A 17,047-nucleotide genomic window follows, 5' to 3' on the forward strand; every position below is an offset into this window, starting at 1 on the left:
TGACGTGTGTCCTCCCAAGGAACTGCATTATGTGCCCTACGTTGGCAGCGCCGTGGAAGAGCCAGCATTGCCACCTCCAACGCAACTCTTACCAGTGACCACGTCCCCACTGCCGCGAACTCGGGATACGGTGAACCGTCATATCATTGTGCTGATTGCCAATTACCGCGACTCGAAACGTTGTGGGGAAAGCATTCAATCACTTTACAACAACGCATCTCGCCCCGATCTCATTGCCGTGAGCATCTTTGACCAAATTGATTTGGACGCCAACGAGTTGCCCTGCTTTGACGAGTATTGCAAACTGGTGGGCGACGCCAACTGCCACCGCGCCGAACGCCTCCGTCGAAGCGACGCCATCAGTTTCAAGGACGCCAACGGACCAACGTATGGTCGGTACCAAACGGAAAAAGGCATCGACCCCACGATCGATACGTTTGCCATGGCGATTGACTCGCACCTGATTTTCATTCCAAACTGGGACACGGACCTCGTCGCGCAATGGGATTCTATCAACAACCCCAAGGGGATCATCACCGTGTACCCCGACTCGACCAACATGTATCCAAAAGATGGCCACATCCCCAGCGAAGTCATCTTGATGTGTCATGCTCGCATTGAAAACGATCGTGACGACTCCATGGTGCAATACACCAACGCCATCCGGATCCCAAGCCCTCCGAAGCCGCAGCTCATGTCCCAATTTGCTGGGGGATTCAATTTTGGAACGGTCGAGTCGGCGCTGGAAGTCCGCAATGACCCATACACGCCCTACTTGTTCCACGGTGAAGAGTACTCGCGTGTGGCGCGACTGTTTACGCACGGCTACGACACGTACATTCCCACGCACATGGTGAACTACCATTGGTACGAACAGCGCAAAGTGATGTGGGACGAAGGCTGGGATGCCAAGGCCGTGATCTCAAGAAGGTCCCAGCGTCGAGTTCGTGCAGCGTTGGGGCTCCCCACCACATCGGACGATTATGACAAGACTGACTTGGCTCAATTTTCCATTGGCACGAAGCGATCGATGGACCAATTCAAGGCGTTCTCTGGCATCGACCCCTTGGCGAAATGGATCAAGGACAACAACACCCAGTTCGATGTGTGCCCGCCTCGTGTCTTGCAGTACGTTCCTTACCAAGGCAGCCCCGTCCAGGAGCCCGTGCTGGAAGTGGAAGCGCCAGCCGCCGTCGTAAAGCCGACCATTTCACGCACGCGCGACTCTGTGAACCGCCACACTATTGTGCTCATAGCAAACTATCGCGACACGAAACGGTGCAGTGAAACGGTGGACTCGATCTTCTCGAGGGCAGATCGCCCCGAGCTGATTGCCGTGAGTATCTTCGACCAGCTCAACCTGGACGCAGGCGAGAAACGATGCTTTGACGCGTACTGTGACCTTGTGGGAGAAGCCAACTGCCACCGGTCAGAACGGCTCCGGCGTAATGACACTGTGAGCTACAAGGATGCCAAGGGGCCTACGTACGGTCGATATCAAACAGAAGAAGGCGTGGACCTGACCATCGACACCTTTGCCATGGCCATCGACTCGCATTTGATCTTCATTCCGCATTGGGACACGGATCTGCTCGGTCAGTGGGACACGATTGGCAACCCAAAGGCCATCATCACGGTGTACCCTGATGCGACTGAGAACATGCCCCCAGCCGGAGAAAAACCCACCGGTGTCATCTTGATGTGCCACGCTCGCATCGAAAATGACCAGCCGGACTCGATGGTGCAGTACAGTTCCGCCGTCCGCCTCCCGTCTCCTGCCAAGCCGACGCTCATGTCTCAATTCGCTGGTGGGTTCAACTTTGGGTCGGCAGAGTCGGCCGTGGAGGTCCGCAACGATCCGTACGCCGCCTACCTCTTTCACGGCGAAGAGTACTCTCGCGTGGCCCGGCTGTTTACGTTTGGTTACGACACGTACATCCCCACGCACATGTTGAACTACCATTGGTACGAAAAGCGCAATGGGATGTGGGACGAAGACTGGGCGGCACGGACGGTGATCGCCAAGAAGTCTCAGCGGCGCATTCGAGCGGCGTTGGGCTTGGTGCCGTCGTCCGACGACTACGACAAGACGGACCTGGACAAGTTTACCATTGGCACGAAGCGAACGATGGAGCAGTTCCGCGAATTTTCTGGCATCAACCCCGACGCCGCGTGGATCAAAGACAACGAGCACCAGTTCGACGTGTGTCCTCCCAAGGAAGTCAAGTACGTCCCGTACGCGGGAAGTCCTGTGCAGGATCTCGTGGTGGTATAGTATGTCGCTGACCTTCCAATTGCCAATGAGGCCACCATGTATATAACGTGTGTACATTTGTTTCGCACTGTTATTTGTGTCTATATTCTTCGTGTTAGAGTTATAACACCCACGCCCTTGTTCACCGCCAGAAAATCGTCATCAGTCTTGGTCTACCTTTTTCTTTGGTTTCTTGTCCTCTGGTGCGGCCGAAGCGGGTGCACTGCCGCTCGCTTCCTTGGACGCGACGGTGGTGAATTTCACAATGAGGTTCATGGACACGGCATCGTCTTCCGACAGCCGCCGTCCATCTTCGCCCTCTGCGTAGAGGTAGTTTGCGCCGACCACGGGCGACAGCACGTACGCGACTTCGCGCACCGTCGTCCCTGGTCTGACGAGCACAGCATGCCCAAACACATCGCCTTCGACCGTGGTAAAGTTCTTGAGTGACTTGACAGGGTACACGACCACCATGTTGCTGAGGGCCACGGCGGCGTTGATGGCGGCGCGAACGCCGGTGCTGCCGTAGCGGAAGAGCACCATGTCGCTCACTTGGTCGAGCCGCGCCGCCATTTTCGGCATCAATGGCGCCAGCGTCGCGTCGTCGGCGCTGGTCGTGTACACCATGTCCCCGGGTTCGTAATGGATGTGACGCTTTGAGTGCATGTTGCGAAGAAACACTTCAGACGCAGCACTCGCGACAAAGCATCGGTCGCCGCCGTACTTGTCGACAATGCGCTCGATGTTCTTGTCCGTGTCGTTGCCAATATCTGCTTTGTTGAGCACTAAAATCGTGGGAAACCGCTGCGCGAGGAACGCATCGACCAGAGCATGCACTTCTGGCTCCCCCCATGTCGTGAGCACACATGGTTCCTTGGCCGCGTCCCCCATGCTGTTGAGCATCGCGAGAATCGTCGCCACCGATGCGCCATACCCGCTCAACTGACCCTGGAACGTCGCGCGAAGGGTGCTTTGGGTCGCGGAGTGCCGCCTTGAAATGGAACCCCACCGCTTCCACAAGTTGTTGAACACCCAGTTGTGGATTTCCATAGTGAGCCAGTCAGCGTCGTTCAGCGGGTTGTAGCCGATTGTAGACTCACCCTTCTCGTTGGTCGTGCCGCTCACGTCCACGATGTGCATCAACACGTGCGCGTGCCGCAGGTCGTCCAGGAACTTGTTCCCGAGACCTGCACCCTCCGACGCACCAGGAATCAATCCTGCCACGTCCAATAGCTTCACGGGAATGTGGCGCGTTCCACCCACGCATTGTCCGTACCGAGGCTTGCACAAGTCGATCTTGCCGCGCGACTTGCATGGACACTCCGTCGTGTAGTACGTGATTCCTTCGTTGGGCTCGATGGTTGTAAACGGGAAGTTGCCCACTTTCGCTTTGCCATCCGTGACGGCATTGAAGAACGTGGACTTACCCGCAGAGGGCTTCCCAACGCACCCGATCACAAGCTCCATTGTCCGAGTCGCAAATTGCTGGCGGCGGGCTGTGTCACTAAAAATTGAGCACAAAAAACCTCAAAATTATGTCAATATGCAGGATAAATCCGTGCAAATCGCCAAAATATCCGGAATATTTGTATCACTTGCATTTTATTTTTTTAGCATTCTGCAAAATAGCGACCAAACACAACAATTGCAAGGTCAATCGAAATGCAAAAGGAAGCGCGTCGCATCCTGGATGACGCGAGGGCGGACGTGTCTGGAGAACGATGCTTGCTCCGAGTGTTGGATGCAATCACAGTGACGGAATCGAATGCATTGAGCCAACTCCTCATGGCTGGTACGATGTCATACCATGGAGCTGCAAATCAACCTCCAGTCCATTAGGTCTTTACGAGATGGCGGACAACGCGCTGTTTACGCGCAAGTCGCTGCTCCATCACGTCAGTCGCGTAGCCTCCCTTCCGACGTTGTCCGACGAAAAAGCCGAGTACGTCGGGTATGCCTTGGCGGGGCTGGCGTTTTCCCTCTGGACCAACGACGACGACGAAAACGACGACGTCAACAAGTCGCTTTCGCGGGTCTGGCAAGGGCATGCGATGGTGCTCGTTGGCGTGACCGCGTACGTGGAAGAGACCCTTGTGACGCTTCCGTCCGCGGATCGACAAGTGCTGTTGTCGTGCTTCCGCCAGTTGTTTCTGCGTACTCTTGGCAGCCCCGCAACATGTAATCCACTTCATATTCTTGGTCATGCGTTCTTCTCACGAAGTCCGTAGCTCCCCTCGTCAAGCAAACCGTGGCCTCGGTGATTGTTCGCATTGGATGGAGCGTGGATGTCGAGTCCCAGCGCATCTTCGTGGTGCAATCCTTGCTTCTCCGCACTATCCAACTGCTCCCGATCGACTCGAACATTGCCTCGACCATGCTTCTCAGCACCGTCGACCTCGGCACATCCATCCGCGACGCGACTACCCACGCCGCCATCGCGTCCACGCTTCTTAGCCGACTGCCGCATGTCCAAGGTACCCTCCTCCGTCGTCTATCGTCCATCTCATGTTTGTTTTAGCCCTAGGTCGCGGCGCCTTGCACCTCCTCCTCGCCCTCGAGTCACTCGTCACCGCCGCCCCCGCCATCGCATGGGACGTGGACGTCAACCTCGTTGGCGTGCTGGCCTTGGTCGTCGCCAAACTCGCCGCCGTCGACCAAGCGATTCTCCTTCGCGTGCTGCGCGTCGTCTTGAACGCCGCGCCGGCACCCGGTAGCCCGAGGCACGTATACGCCGAAGTGTTATTTGCGCCGTTGCTACAGTTGCTGCCGGCGTCGGCGTCGCACTTGCAGCAACTCCAACACTTGACCTCGCACGTCCCCTTCCAGCCGCGTCCTGACGCCGCCGCCCCGACATCAACGCTGTCACTGGCGTCTCTTATCAGTCCGCATGTTTCGCTAGTGCATTTGCTCTCCTCTTCCGTCCACTCCCATCATGCTGAGGCGTGGCTCGACGCCGCCACACGCCACCTGACGTCGTCGTCGGTGGACCTCCCCCCCTTCGATCCGGACGCCGTCCTCGTCACGTGCGCGCTGCTCTTCCATCCGTCCCCCGAAGTCCAAGACGCCGCGATTGCTGCCGCCAAGGCGTCTGTCCTTGCTTGGCCCGCCGCCGGACGGATGCTCGTGCCGTGCATAGTGTACGCCCTCGCCATCCCTCGACCGTCGTCGTCGTCTGTCCTCGCGCTTCTGCATGTGCTCTTGGCGGCCGCGACGGACTCGGACTGCATGAAGACCATTTTGAAAACGATCCACGCGTTTGCCGACGTCCCATCAACCAAAGCGTTGGCGCTGCGCCTGTTGTACCAAGTATGGACCCTCGAATCCCGCGTGTACCCGCGGTAGGCCAATACAAACATGCTCTTAACGGCAGATTTCGACCCATCAATCGGCTATGGACATCAATCACACCTGGGTTTGGGTAGATTGGAAGAGATGCTCGCGACAAGTACGACTTCGAACGACGAAGCGGACGTCGAGTGGCAAGTGTGCCAACTCTACACGATCCTGCAGCTGTGTCAAGTCCGTGGAGACCTCGGCCTCAACTTTATCGCGACGATCCAGCAGTCGTTGGAGCATGCGCTGCCGTCCGTCGCGGCGATGGCCGTCGCATGTGTCCGCGCGCTGTGTGTCGGCGACTGCTTGGACTTTGCCGCCGCGTGCAAGATCCTCGCCACAAAACAGCGCAAAAAAAAGGTACGGCAAAGTCGACGCGATGCACTGCATATGTATATATATGTATACATGAAACATATCTACCCTTTGAATATTAAATTAGGATACGTTGGAACTAATCAACACTGCAGAGATTATATATATATAAATGTATACTTGAGACACATTTCTCCATGCATGTATATGTATATATATATTTATATATAACGTTAGATATAAATATATATATGTATGTATATATTGAAGGCTATTCAATAGATATGGGCTGTATATAAACATATATGATATATACTAGTATATAGATAGATAGATATTGTATGGTGATTATATCTGACCTAACAGGTAGAACGTGGTTGTTGTTTATGGAGTAGATTGCATGCATGGACCACCCATTGTACCAAGAAGAATTGTGTCATTTGTATGGCGCGGGTGGGTCGATGGTGTCGGGAAAGCCGCCCTTCTTGGACCAGCTGTGGGCGTTCGCCACCGCCGTGCATCCGTCCGTGCGCCTCGCGGCCGTGGAGGCGCTGGCGCAGTTCCCCTTGCACTGGATCGGCCTCAAAGCAGAGTCCGCCGCGGATCTGAACGCCGCGCCTTCCGAGGCGGAGGACGCCGAAGTCGAACAAGCGATCGACCGCCTCCTCCTAGTCATGACAGATGAAGTAGACCCGGACGTCCGACGGGCCATCGACCGCCTCGTGGAGGTAACTATGACATGTCCCCTAGTGTCCTTCTTGCTGACTAATGTGTGGTTGTGAAGGATCTAGTGAAAATGCTACATCCGTGTTGATATGTGGGTTTGCTGTTCTTATACTTTTTTCTATTACGTGCTAGTCAGGTGTATGGTGGTGTAAACAACCGATAGTATGCGACTCCGCAAGATACATATATATTGTAAACCACCGATTGTATTCGATTCCTTAATATATGTATATATATAATGGTATTTTACAAAGTATATATTCCTTCAACTTTATATAGATATGTAGATATTACTTTTAACTTTGTAACGACAAAGTACCTTTATATTATTCCTTCAATCGCATTTTCATGTTTCATGGGGAGCCAGCGATGCTGTGATTTGTGGCAGCCCCATGCATCCAGTTGATGAGATTAGTGTCCATGTGGGCGATGATATACTGTTGATATATTGTGTTCCGTAGTATATATATATCAAGGCGTTATCGTTTGATATTGGGTTGATATGTTGATAGCGAGTGGGTCAAGACGAAGCCAAGCTGCCGCGGAAGCGCTTTGTGGCGGAGCGGACGTCTACGGGGGCGACGCGGGAGATGCGCAACCTGCTGCCGACCCATTCCCATCTCCGTGCCCTGTACACGGACACGGTGCCGCGGATGCTGCGGCAGGCGTTGGCGGGTGCCGTGCTCACGTCGTTTGTGAGTCCGACAGTCGACGACAGCGTCCGCAAGCGCAAGGACAAACTCATCAAGCACATGCAGGTGATGTGGGAGGACGCGACGGGGCTCAAGTCGCAGCTGCGGGAGGACGCGGGCACGAGCGAGTGCAATGCCGAGTGGCCGCTGCAGCTGGCGCTTGTGGTCGGGTGGGAGCAGTTTACGGCCCAATACCTTTCCCTTCGTCACGAGTTGGACGACGCTCTGCGACCAGGTGCTTCAGACGATAATGATCGAGGGATTGAAAGGCTGGCGGTGGACCTCGTCGCACAAGTTGCCGACGCTTCGTCGCCGTCGTCATCCCCGAACGACCTCTTGATGCTGGGGGTGCTGGCGCGGCGGCTGCCGTCCGAGCTGCATGTGCTGTCGAATCGCATCGTGGAAGTGCTGCTTCGATCGCTCAGGTTATCGCTGGTCAAGTCGTCAGATGGGCAAGCCGCGTCTGCCGTCGACGGACCCCACAACGCGATCGTGGCGCTAGGACTGGCCGCCCAGGGCGCATTGGGGTTGCATGAACACCGAGTGGAAGAAATCGCAGACAAACTGGTTGGAATGTTGAGAAGTCCAGACGACGCGGCACTGGCGCCGGCGTGCCTCTTGGCGCTGGGGCATGTCGTGCAGTCGCTCATGGTCAAGCAAATCGCGCCCGAGCTAATGCGCCGGTTGTTTGCGACGCTGGTGCGTCACTTGGTGGAGGCCACCGTCGTCGTCGGGGGGGAGGAGGTGGACATTTCAACGGATTTAAACGTGATTCCAAACAACATAACGGATTTGGCGAGTCGATCCAACCCGAACAAGGCCAAGATATCGGCCGCCGTGACTGCCCTCGCGCTGGCAAGCGAAGGCTGTATGGTGGCACAGCAGCCGCAGTGGCTCATGGGCTTACGAGAGCTGCTCCTTGCGCTGTACGCCAAGGGGTTCTCCGAGGTCCTCACAGCCCTTCCCGTCGTGTTGTTGCAGTGTTTGCAGTTTGACTTGATCGGGTGGAATCAAGTCGACTCGTTTGTCGACTTGTGCGTCGCGGGGCTGGACGACCCAGAAGCGTTGGTGGCGCTGCCGTACTTGCTCTGCCGGACGCAACCGCTGGGCCACGTCGTCACATCCCCCGACGTGGCTTCTCGGAAGCTACTCACGCGTCTCATGGACGTGGCCACCGACCCGTCGCGGCAGTTTACGGCCACCGCGAGAGCCTATGCGACGCTGGGGCTGGCCAACTTGTTGGGCGTTGGGCTCGCCATCGATGTCCGGCCGACGTCGTGGAAAGGTACGTACTTAGACCAAACTTCTACAAATATGGTCCTTTTACTCCAAATTTGGACGACTTTTGTGCGGATTCTTTGCAAAATCTATCGATCGATCGTTATTCTTTGTACTGACTTTTGTCAAAATCGTCCAGTGTCACACGAATTTCATTCACACACTAAGTCGGTGTTGCATTGGTCGAAGAAGGGGGAGTATTTGATTGGCCACTTGAATTGTGTTGTGGGTTTTGATTGGTCGATCGATTGTCTGCCGATTTGATGCAGCTGGTCCTTCGATTGAGCTCCCCCAACTCCAATTTCGAATATATCGACTTGACAATATATATATATATATATATATATATATATATATCGTCAACATGCACTGGCCTTGTTGACAAGGGGGGTGTAGGAATGTTGGTCTCAAGAGTCGACGCAGAGAAAGCCATCGCGTGCGTCACCAGTTTGACGAGCTTGTGCCCCATCCAACGTGTCCGGATCTACGCCGCGTGGGCGCTGGGGACCATCGCTTCCGTCGGAACTTCAGGGGATGCGTTTCAGCTTAAAAATGCAGGTACACCCTGTTTCAAATCTAGTAGTTAGGAGTGCAATTGTGTGTATGGAATTGATATTTTCCGATACATATATATATATATATGAAGTACACATGTGACTGGGGCAGGCATGGACGCGGGACTGCAATTGCCACCGTCGTCAATTACGTACAAATTGCTGGATCGCCTGCGCCAGGTCAAGCAATTCTCGGCGTTAGATGCCAACTGGGTCGCCAGTACCCTCACGGGGCTCGCGGCGTGCCAGATCCCGACCTTCCATTATGCGACGCTGGTCCAGCGACTGTTGAAGGCGGGGCTCGGCGATGACGTGGCGCTGTCGGTGGTATCCTTTGCCTTCCGCCACTGTGTCCAAGACCCGTCGCTGCTCAGTTTTGTGCTGGAAATGACCAGCCCACCCCGGTTTCAGCACCTCTCGCCGGCGCTCCAAGCGTCGTTCGTCCGCCAAGTACCCGCGCTGGCCAAGCTCGTGCCCCCGACCCAACTGCACACGATTCTGTTAGCTATTCTTGTCGCCATCCCACGCTGTCGTCGTCATGCCGGCGACGACTCGCGTCGTCTGTTCGAGTTGATGCTCGAGGTCATTCCCGCCTGCGCGTCGGCGGCTGCGTCGCCCGCGGCGACCGCTGTCTGCACCGACATGCTCTTGGACGACGTATTTCCGCAACTCATTGCAGCAACTACGTCAGAAACGATGTCGTTGCTGCCACTGTGTCGAGTGTTCACCGTGGCCGTCTTCAAAGTAGATCCAAAGCAGCAGCAGGCCAAAAGACGCTTTATCGACTTGTTGCGGCTCCACCAACAACCGGACCATGCCGCGGAGGATGTCGCCGACGGCGTCGCCGCCTGCGTGTGTCTGTTGGAACTGTTTCGTCTCGGGGGGGTGGAACCCAAAGAACTCCGCGGGGCGGTGCTGCCCTACTTGGCCAGCTGTGCCACGTCATCGCGTTCCTTGATTCCCGTCGAGACCCTCGTGCTGCACGCCGCCGCGAGCCTCGGCCAGTTGCAACCAAACGATCAGCTTCTGTGGCTGCTCGACTTGGTCAATTGGATCGGACTCAAACTGTCGTCGACCCAAACCCCCTCGAGTGGCTTGCTGCTGGTGCTGCTATTGGGCGCCCTCTGCGTCCGGTGGAGCCCCGTCGCGGCTACGCAGGCGCAGTGGCTGTGGCTAAGCAACCCCGACCAAGTGCCGTTCGTGGCGAATGTGCTGCCGGCCGCATTTGCGCAAGTTCTGGTCAAACTCCACGCCCAAGTGGACGCCCACGCCGCGCGCGACCTCGTCTCGCAGTTGCTCGTGCTCGTGCAGCAGCGCCCCCAGCAACAAACTGACACGTGCTCGGTCCACGAAGCCATGGTCGTGTATGCTTATGTCGTCCCCCAGACGCAGCTTTGTGTCGACGCAGCCAAGTTTATCGACCATTTCTGCTCCTAACAAGTATGAATACAGTACTACTGTACCACGAAGAACGAATGCAAGATACTGCTGTGGCTTTGCTTTTGCACATATATGTCACCGTAAGTCAATAGGCAAAGTGCACACACGACAAATGGATAACGTGTCGACAAGTGGTTGAATGTGCCATCTAACTACAGTACTACTGTATTCGTCACCTTTTCGAGTGAAGATGGCAAACAACAGTACCCCATCGTATGACGTTATCTTCATGTGCAATTTGCAGTCGACATGATGATACCATGTACTCGTGCCTTGTCCATGTTCGAGGTACTAGTATTACTATACGTCGTATTAGTAGTATTTGCGTGCTATTGACCAGTCCACCTACTAGTACTAACAGGTACTACGTAGTAGTAATTAGTACTAACGTTACTTGACAGGACATTCTTGGACATACTAGTTGTATATATCTTTTTATTCAAAATAAATTTATTCCAACTTATAAAAAACATTTATTGAATATTTAAGAAAGAGGTTATATTAAATTAATAGTGGCTTTTTTATTTTTAAGTAAAAAATTTTTTTATAAAAGTAAAAATATAAGCAACTAGAATCGGTTCAATCTCATATATTTCGTCGTGGTCATCCATATGTGACATGGGGGGGGGCGGTCGGCCGTTCGTAGTTGTTGTCGTGCTGTGTGGCTGTCTTGACGAGGCGCAGGGCGGGGGTGGGGGTGGTGGACGCCACCACGACGCAGTAGTGCGCTTGTAGCAAATGGTACTCTTCGACTTCGTCAAACATTTCCAATCGCTCCTTCCTATATATTTATAACCACAACCACTGTATAGAAGGTCGTCCTACTGTTTGCGTTCCACGGGGTCGAGAAAGTCATAGTACATTTGGTTCATGTCCCAGCACTCGACATGGGTAAAACCCGCGGCGTGGAAGCGGCGGCGCTGGTCCTCGACGTCGGGGTACCTACATAAACATGGTTGGCAACATCATAAAGGTATTATGAATATGCTGGTTGGTGTCCGTACGTGGAGATGCTCTTGAGGTCGCAGCCCCGCATGTGGATGTTGGTCACCATAGTCTGCCCAAAGGCATCGTTCGGGCGTATCTGCTCATATACGATAAACGTTGCGTCGGCAAATGCAGCGCCAAACCACCCGATCAGGGGCGCAGAGTCCGCGGGGTCCATGTAGCACATGACACATTCCGACAAGATCTACATGAAGGGTAGTGGAACACGAAGAAGCATGGAGGGAAAGAATGGCTTGCGGGATGGATATATGTATTACGTACCAGTGTGGGAACGGAAGGCTGAATGCCGGCGGCGTGCAATTTGGCTTGGACTGTCGAAAGGTTCCGCAAGTCACATGCGAGGAGAGCATACCCGTGGGCCTTGAGTTCCATGTCGTTGTTGGTTTCCACGGCGCCGAAGACGTCGGACAGGGCCTTATGTCGCCGGCAAAGACGAACCTTGGACCTCGTGATGGCGGGGAAGTCGAGCTCGATGTACAACGTGCGGTCCAACGACACACTGTCACGGGGCCGCGATTTGAGACGAAAGTACATGGAATCCTGGCCCGCACCCAGCACGATGATTTGTCGCGTGTACGGAAGCTGCTGCGCTGGACTGTCCCCACTAGAGGACGTGGGAGATGTCGACGCGAGGAACCGGTGGAGAAGCACTTCAATGCTTCGCACGCGTGCATAATACCCTCGATTGATAATGGGCATCTTCCTGTTGGGCTTGGCGAAAATGTGCGCAAACGAATCTTCCCAATAGCCAAGTTGCACGGCGGATAGCTTGCACGATGCCGCATCAGACGCCGTGTCCTGCACGTGCATGTCATTCTCCGTCGCATCCATCGCACGACCGGGAATGATATCGATATATAGAGGTGAGTCCGCTATAAGATATCGAATGTGGAGGGCTTTCAAACACTATACCGTACAGTTTACAACGATTGAACAAGCAAAAATATATCATTTTGTTTTGCAAGTTGATTCAAATATAAATTGGAGAAAATGTCTGAATATTTGGCACCCCTTCGCATCTGATTGGTTGAAAACGTATCCATCAATTCGAATTTGTGATTGGTGGAACGGTTGGCGCCGGTGGTTGGCTCCAAGTTGAAAGCAACGAGCATTATTGAACCATGGCCGCCCCGCTTGCGTTGAGTTCTGCATGGACTTCTCGAGGAGATTCGCGCATACTCGGTGCGCATGCATGTTCAGGTCCGACTCCTGGCCTCATTTTGGTCACCACATCAGACCAGGTTGCTCTGCTCAACACGGCCAAATCCACTTTTCAAGGCAACGCCGCCGTTGTGCACAGCTGGGAGTATCGTAGCGGGAGTGCCCAGGCACTGTCACTTATCGCTGTCCAGCATCCAACCAAGCACGATCTGTTCTTTGGTATTCGTGGCAAAGGCAAGACTGAATTCGTCTCGTGGTCGTCGGCCACGGAACGCATCAACGACGTGCCCGCCCGCACGCTTCCTTTCTCAGTCCACGCCCTGCTCGTCAACACCCATCTCGACGGTTGCGTGGTCGTAGGTACAAATGGCGCGGTGTCCATCGTGACGGATGCCTCCATCTCTCCATTGGTTGTGGCCACGAAGCCTGCATCGACGACGGTCGTGTTTGTGCACCTCGCCCACGACAACACCCACCAACTCCACCTCACACTCGTGTTCAAGGCCGCCACCGGCTCGACCTACACTGCGGCATCGTATACTTTGTCACAGGACCATGACGATTCGGCTCCCGTGACCATCGCGTCCACTGGCCCCCGTCACGACGTCACTCCGCCCTCGGCTACATCGACGTTGGTGTCGACTATCGTACAAGACCCCCACACGTTGTCTCTATTTTGGTCCACTGGTGAGTGGCAGACGGTGGCGCTGCACGCGTCGCCTGCCACTGCAATCAAGCACGTGGCGTCGTTGTCCGTTCTCCCCACAACCGCCACCACCACCACCTCTCAAGAACAAGGAAGCAACAAGAAGAAGCGAAAGGTCTCTGCCGAGTCGAACGCTGTCACATACTTTGCCTCGTCCGTGTCTTCTAAGTCGCTAGTGGTCGGGTCGCCCTCGTCCCTTTCCGTGTGGAACAGCCAATACGTGGTCGAAATGGCTAAACATTCCATCGTGTCGTCGGCTCCTGTGCCGACAAACCTGCTGGCCCTTGTGGTGCTGCCGCAAACGTCTCACATTGCGTACATCTCGGAGCGCGCAGTCCAGGTGGCGGTCGTGCCCACTGCTCCCGCGACGCTGGCCTCGGTGCTGGGCAAAGGCGCATCCTCCCAACAGCCCCCGCTCGTCCTATCGACATTTGTGCCGTCCAACCCGGCCGAAGTGACGGCGGTCATGTCCTCGCTGGACCTGTCCACGTGGCAGTCGACGATGCTCGGGGAAAACGCGGCGCAGGTCGACGTGCTGGCCACCCTCACGGCGCCCGCGTTGACGCGCGAGGAGTTCCTAAAGACGTTCTACGGGTACGTGTACTTCAAGACCAAGCGAAAGCTGCGGGTGGCGGTGCTGTCTCCGCAGTTTGTGGTGCAAGTCGCCTCGCGCATCGTCCACTCCCCCGAGCTCGCGTTGTGGGCCGAGCTATCGCTGCTGCTGTCCACCAAACACTTGTGCAGCCGGTCGATTCCATCGCTCGTTCCCACGGCGATGGCGCTCAAGCAGTTTGGCTTGCTTGAGGACTGCTTGGTGCACCTGTCGGACGTCGACGAGGTGCTGGCCATCCGGATATGCAAGTTTATCCTTCGCGAAGCCTCCCCTTCGTCGGTGGCGGCGTTCCAGAGTCAGCACGCCAAGGGCTCGACGTCGGGCGTCACCACCGCCAGCCAATTTGTCGAGCATTTCCTCAGTCTTGTGGTGGCCCTGCCAAAGGCCGACGTGTTCCTGCAAACTGCCATGCAAGCTTTCACTGTGCCCGAGGTGCTGGCGTTGCTGGCGTGCCTCAAGAAATGGTACCGCCAGCGCGCCGCGCCCGACTCACTCCATCACATTGTCGAGTGGATGGGGCTCCTCCTGGACGTGCATTACACGGCGCTCGTGGTCGAAAGCGACTCGTCGCCGTACATTGTGACTGTGCTCAAGGACCTGCAGGCGCTGCTGCTGTCGCACGTCGACGCGTGCCATCACATGGCAGACATTCACGGCGAACTGGACCAGTTCCTCACGAGCGCGCATTTGCCCCAGACGGCAGCGACCTTGCCCGATTATGCCGTCGACGTGCTGCTCCTTTAACCCTAATTGACGTACATTACACATTTGAGAATAGTACAGTCACATGTACTAGTTAGTCTACATACACAGACAAGATGTTGGCAGCAAGCACCAGAAATGGCGCTGGTTGCCTTTGGTTGGCATAACGTTAAGTGGGCTGCGCAGAGGACTCACACTAACGTTCCAGTATGTATCGCCTAATTAACAGTGTAAGCTGCCCATGTTGACGGCTACAAATATAGGTAGGTTGACGTACAGTACCAGTAGTCTAACTTCATATATGTCCCTTCATCATGAAGATCCACGCCCTATCAAGGGTAACGTTACTAGGATGTTTGGACGCTTGTAAACTTGACACTTATCGTCGCAACTACTGTATGCAATTCCTCACGTCATTAATCTACATGACCCCCCACGACACTTTGATCAAGTTGTTAGACATGAGCTAGCAGGATACAAAACTTGTTCCCATGGCAAGTGTCAGAATATATCACGCATGCGAAGTGTCTCCATATGTAGCTCGAAGTCAAGAGGCTCTACCACTTGCACAATCAAACTGTAAAGGGAATGTATGGTGGTAGGAACATTGAGGCAGTGTTATGCGATATGAAGACCAAGGCTTATGTAAGGTCTTCATAGCTTATGTGTTGTGTGGTTGTGTGTGCTGCTGGGCAAGGATGTGAGGGGTTTGGAATGATGTAGCCTTGGCTTTCATTCCTGGTTTTACCTCAAACTGAGCTCTACCTTTGTGTGCGTGTTCTACCCCCTGCCCCCACCCCCCGGCTTATTCAACACAAGTGTTGGCGGCACTCAACCTCCCCGCGTTTGTCCATCTTCGCACCCATGCAATCCATAGCGCCCCACCACTTGCATGTGTTAAGCATACCAATAGCATTTATTCTGAGCCAGCCCCCCCTGCCAAACCACACCGCCAACGCAAATACTAGTGTATGTAAGTATTGGACTTATTCCATTGGATCACATGTAAACGAAACCCGTCTACGCAATCATGAATCGCGAATCGCTCAGGATTTTCACTTCCAAGCTCATCGATTGGACTTCTCGTTTCCTGGCGTCGTACAAGTGGATGTTGCCATCTACGTCTTGCGCGACAATGCACAGGTCGTTGTGGATTGCCTTGCCGTCGTCGTCTTCGTTGGCGGGTTCGACCGTGCCCAAGTTGTCCTCGTGCACAGCTTTGAGTGCATGGTGCAGCGCGTCCGTCCCGACCACGCGATACGACGACCCCTTCCCGCCGCCGCTCGTATCCGTCACCGTCACCTTGTTTCGATGCCCACAGATCCGTTCGCCGTTTCCAGTTTCAGACACGTTCGTAACCGTGTACCCGCTGCTGTGTATGCCAAGGGACTTGGTCATCATCGCGCGGACGTGTTTTGGGTTCTCTGGCAGCCCAAAGCACAACGTGTGACACATGAGGAACCACTGGACGGTGCACAAAGCGCGCGTCTGCACCACCACCGCCTGGTTCTTGTAGTTGTCCAACTCGTGAAAGGCATAGCACATTTCACACAGAATGGACGACGAGTTAAACATGGCTTGGCGTCCGAGCGAGTTTTGCGCGAGGCGGCGCCACATGCTGCGGTTCCAGACTCGATCAAGGCCGAGCATCAACAACAAATTGAGCACCATGACCACCATCATGCTCGGGAACGATCGGACAAACCACGAGTCGGAAAAGTCGATGCGGATGCCGTCGAGGTCGGATGTCGTCGACGACAGCGTCGTGCGGTCCGTGTTGCCGTAATCAATGTACTGCGCGCGTTTCATGACGAACACCGCGCCGAGGTAGATGTACGTGACCGAGCTAAAGTTGAAAAACCCGACCACTGTCTTCGACCCGCTGTACCGGGTCAGGCTCGCAAAGTTGAACACGACCTTGGCGGCTTAGACGACAAAGCAGTTGATGCATAGCCATCGAAATTGCATCGACATCATTTGGATGTCGATCCACGGGTTGTCGCCTTCAATATTCCACGTGTGCACGAGCCGCGCGAAGCACATGGAGTTTTTCTCGTCTAGAATCACGGCCACGACGTACACGACGACGAAGAAGTCGCTGTTGAGGCAAAAGTTGGAAAACGTAAACGTGTGGCTGCTGTAACGGTACAGCGGCGGCGCCAGCGTGTGCGTGGCGCGCTTCCAGAACGTCGACATGGTCGTGGCTTCGGTCCACCGGGTGGTCTTTTTGCTCGTGGCGAACCCCGCCAGAGCAAACATGAGCGC

General features: G+C 54.8%; 6 protein-coding genes across 8 annotated transcripts in view; 3 read left to right on the plus strand and 3 right to left on the minus strand.

Annotated features, from left to right (window-relative positions):
• Positions 1-3,836, plus strand: part of H257_09655 (hypothetical protein) — an 8,889-nt gene extending 5,053 nt beyond the window's left edge. Inside the window, exon 2 of the mRNA XM_009835944.1 lies at positions 49-3,836. Within this exon, the coding sequence (XP_009834246.1) occupies positions 49-2,275 (2,227 nt within the window). The 3' untranslated portion in view covers positions 2,276-3,836. The remainder of the gene's footprint in view (positions 1-48) is intronic.
• Positions 175-3,767, minus strand: H257_09656 (hypothetical protein). Its single transcript, XM_009835945.1, has one exon. It carries the CDS (start codon positions 3,719-3,721, stop codon positions 2,417-2,419), a length of 1,305 nt encoding a protein of 434 aa, XP_009834247.1. The 5' UTR covers positions 3,722-3,767; the 3' UTR covers positions 175-2,416.
• A 48-nt stretch (positions 3,837-3,884) lies between the features above and the next one.
• On the plus strand, positions 3,885-10,702 carry H257_09657 (hypothetical protein). Its single transcript, XM_009835946.1, has 9 exons — positions 3,885-4,046; positions 4,094-4,432; positions 4,483-4,728; positions 4,773-5,592; positions 5,677-5,947; positions 6,298-6,630; positions 7,141-8,605; positions 8,995-9,156; positions 9,265-10,702. The coding sequence occupies exons 1-9, from the start codon at positions 3,917-3,919 to the stop codon at positions 10,587-10,589; spliced, it is 5,091 nt and encodes a 1,696-aa protein (XP_009834248.1). The 5' UTR covers positions 3,885-3,916; the 3' UTR covers positions 10,590-10,702.
• A 431-nt stretch (positions 10,703-11,133) lies between these two features.
• Positions 11,134-12,452, minus strand: H257_09658 (hypothetical protein). Of its 3 annotated transcripts, none has more exons than XM_009835949.1 (4): positions 11,862-12,452; positions 11,597-11,784; positions 11,454-11,534; positions 11,134-11,373 (listed from the first exon to the last, which is right to left on the minus strand). In XM_009835949.1, exons 1-4 carry the CDS (start codon positions 12,429-12,431, stop codon positions 11,196-11,198), a joined length of 1,017 nt encoding a protein of 338 aa, XP_009834251.1. In that variant the 5' UTR covers positions 12,432-12,452; the 3' UTR covers positions 11,134-11,195. The 3 variants fall into 3 exon arrangements, with proteins under 3 accessions (XP_009834251.1, XP_009834249.1, XP_009834250.1); XM_009835947.1 differs by having other exon boundaries at positions 11,418-11,534; XM_009835948.1 differs by having other exon boundaries at positions 11,134-11,534.
• A 256-nt stretch (positions 12,453-12,708) lies between these two features.
• H257_09659 (hypothetical protein) lies at positions 12,709-14,853 on the plus strand. The gene has a single exon (XM_009835950.1). The coding sequence runs from the start codon at positions 12,722-12,724 to the stop codon at positions 14,822-14,824; it is 2,103 nt and encodes a 700-aa protein (XP_009834252.1). The 5' UTR covers positions 12,709-12,721; the 3' UTR covers positions 14,825-14,853.
• Positions 14,854-15,738: 885 nt separating this feature from the next.
• Positions 15,739-16,895, minus strand: H257_09660 (hypothetical protein). The gene has a single exon (XM_009835951.1). The coding sequence runs from the start codon at positions 16,589-16,591 to the stop codon at positions 15,803-15,805; it is 789 nt and encodes a 262-aa protein (XP_009834253.1). The 5' UTR covers positions 16,592-16,895; the 3' UTR covers positions 15,739-15,802.
• Positions 16,896-17,047: the final 152 nt, after the last annotated feature.

This window comes from Aphanomyces astaci (assembly GCF_000520075.1).
Source record: "Aphanomyces astaci strain APO3 unplaced genomic scaffold supercont1.24, whole genome shotgun sequence".
NCBI lineage: Eukaryota > Oomycota > Saprolegniomycetes > Saprolegniales > Verrucalvaceae > Aphanomyces > Aphanomyces astaci.

What these genes read in the sequence shown, in the direction of transcription:
- H257_09658 (XM_009835947.1), bottom strand. Translation starts at nt 12,431, where the DNA reads ATGGATGCGACGGAGAATGACATGCACGTGCAGGACACGGCGTCTGAT. An exon ending in AGCCTTCCGTTCCCACACTG is followed by an intron (nt 11,785 to 11,861) that starts GTACGTAATACA and finishes CCCTTCATGTAG; the next exon opens with ATCTTGTCGGAATGTGTCAT. An exon ending in GACCTCAAGAGCATCTCCAC is followed by an intron (nt 11,535 to 11,596) that starts GTACGGACACCA and finishes ATGTTTATGTAG; the next exon opens with GTACCCCGACGTCGAGGACC.
- H257_09659 (XM_009835950.1), top strand. Translation starts at nt 12,722, where the DNA reads ATGGCCGCCCCGCTTGCGTTGAGTTCTGCATGGACTTCTCGAGGAGAT.
- H257_09656 (XM_009835945.1), bottom strand. Translation starts at nt 3,721, where the DNA reads ATGGAGCTTGTGATCGGGTGCGTTGGGAAGCCCTCTGCGGGTAAGTCC.
- H257_09657 (XM_009835946.1), top strand. Translation starts at nt 3,917, where the DNA reads ATGCAAAAGGAAGCGCGTCGCATCCTGGATGACGCGAGGGCGGACGTG. An exon ending in GAGCCAACTCCTCATGGCTG is followed by an intron (nt 4,047 to 4,093) that starts GTACGATGTCAT and finishes CCAGTCCATTAG; the next exon opens with GTCTTTACGAGATGGCGGAC. An exon ending in CAAAACAGCGCAAAAAAAAG is followed by an intron (nt 5,948 to 6,297) that starts GTACGGCAAAGT and finishes TTTATGGAGTAG; the next exon opens with ATTGCATGCATGGACCACCC.
- H257_09660 (XM_009835951.1), bottom strand. Translation starts at nt 16,591, where the DNA reads ATGAAACGCGCGCAGTACATTGATTACGGCAACACGGACCGCACGACG.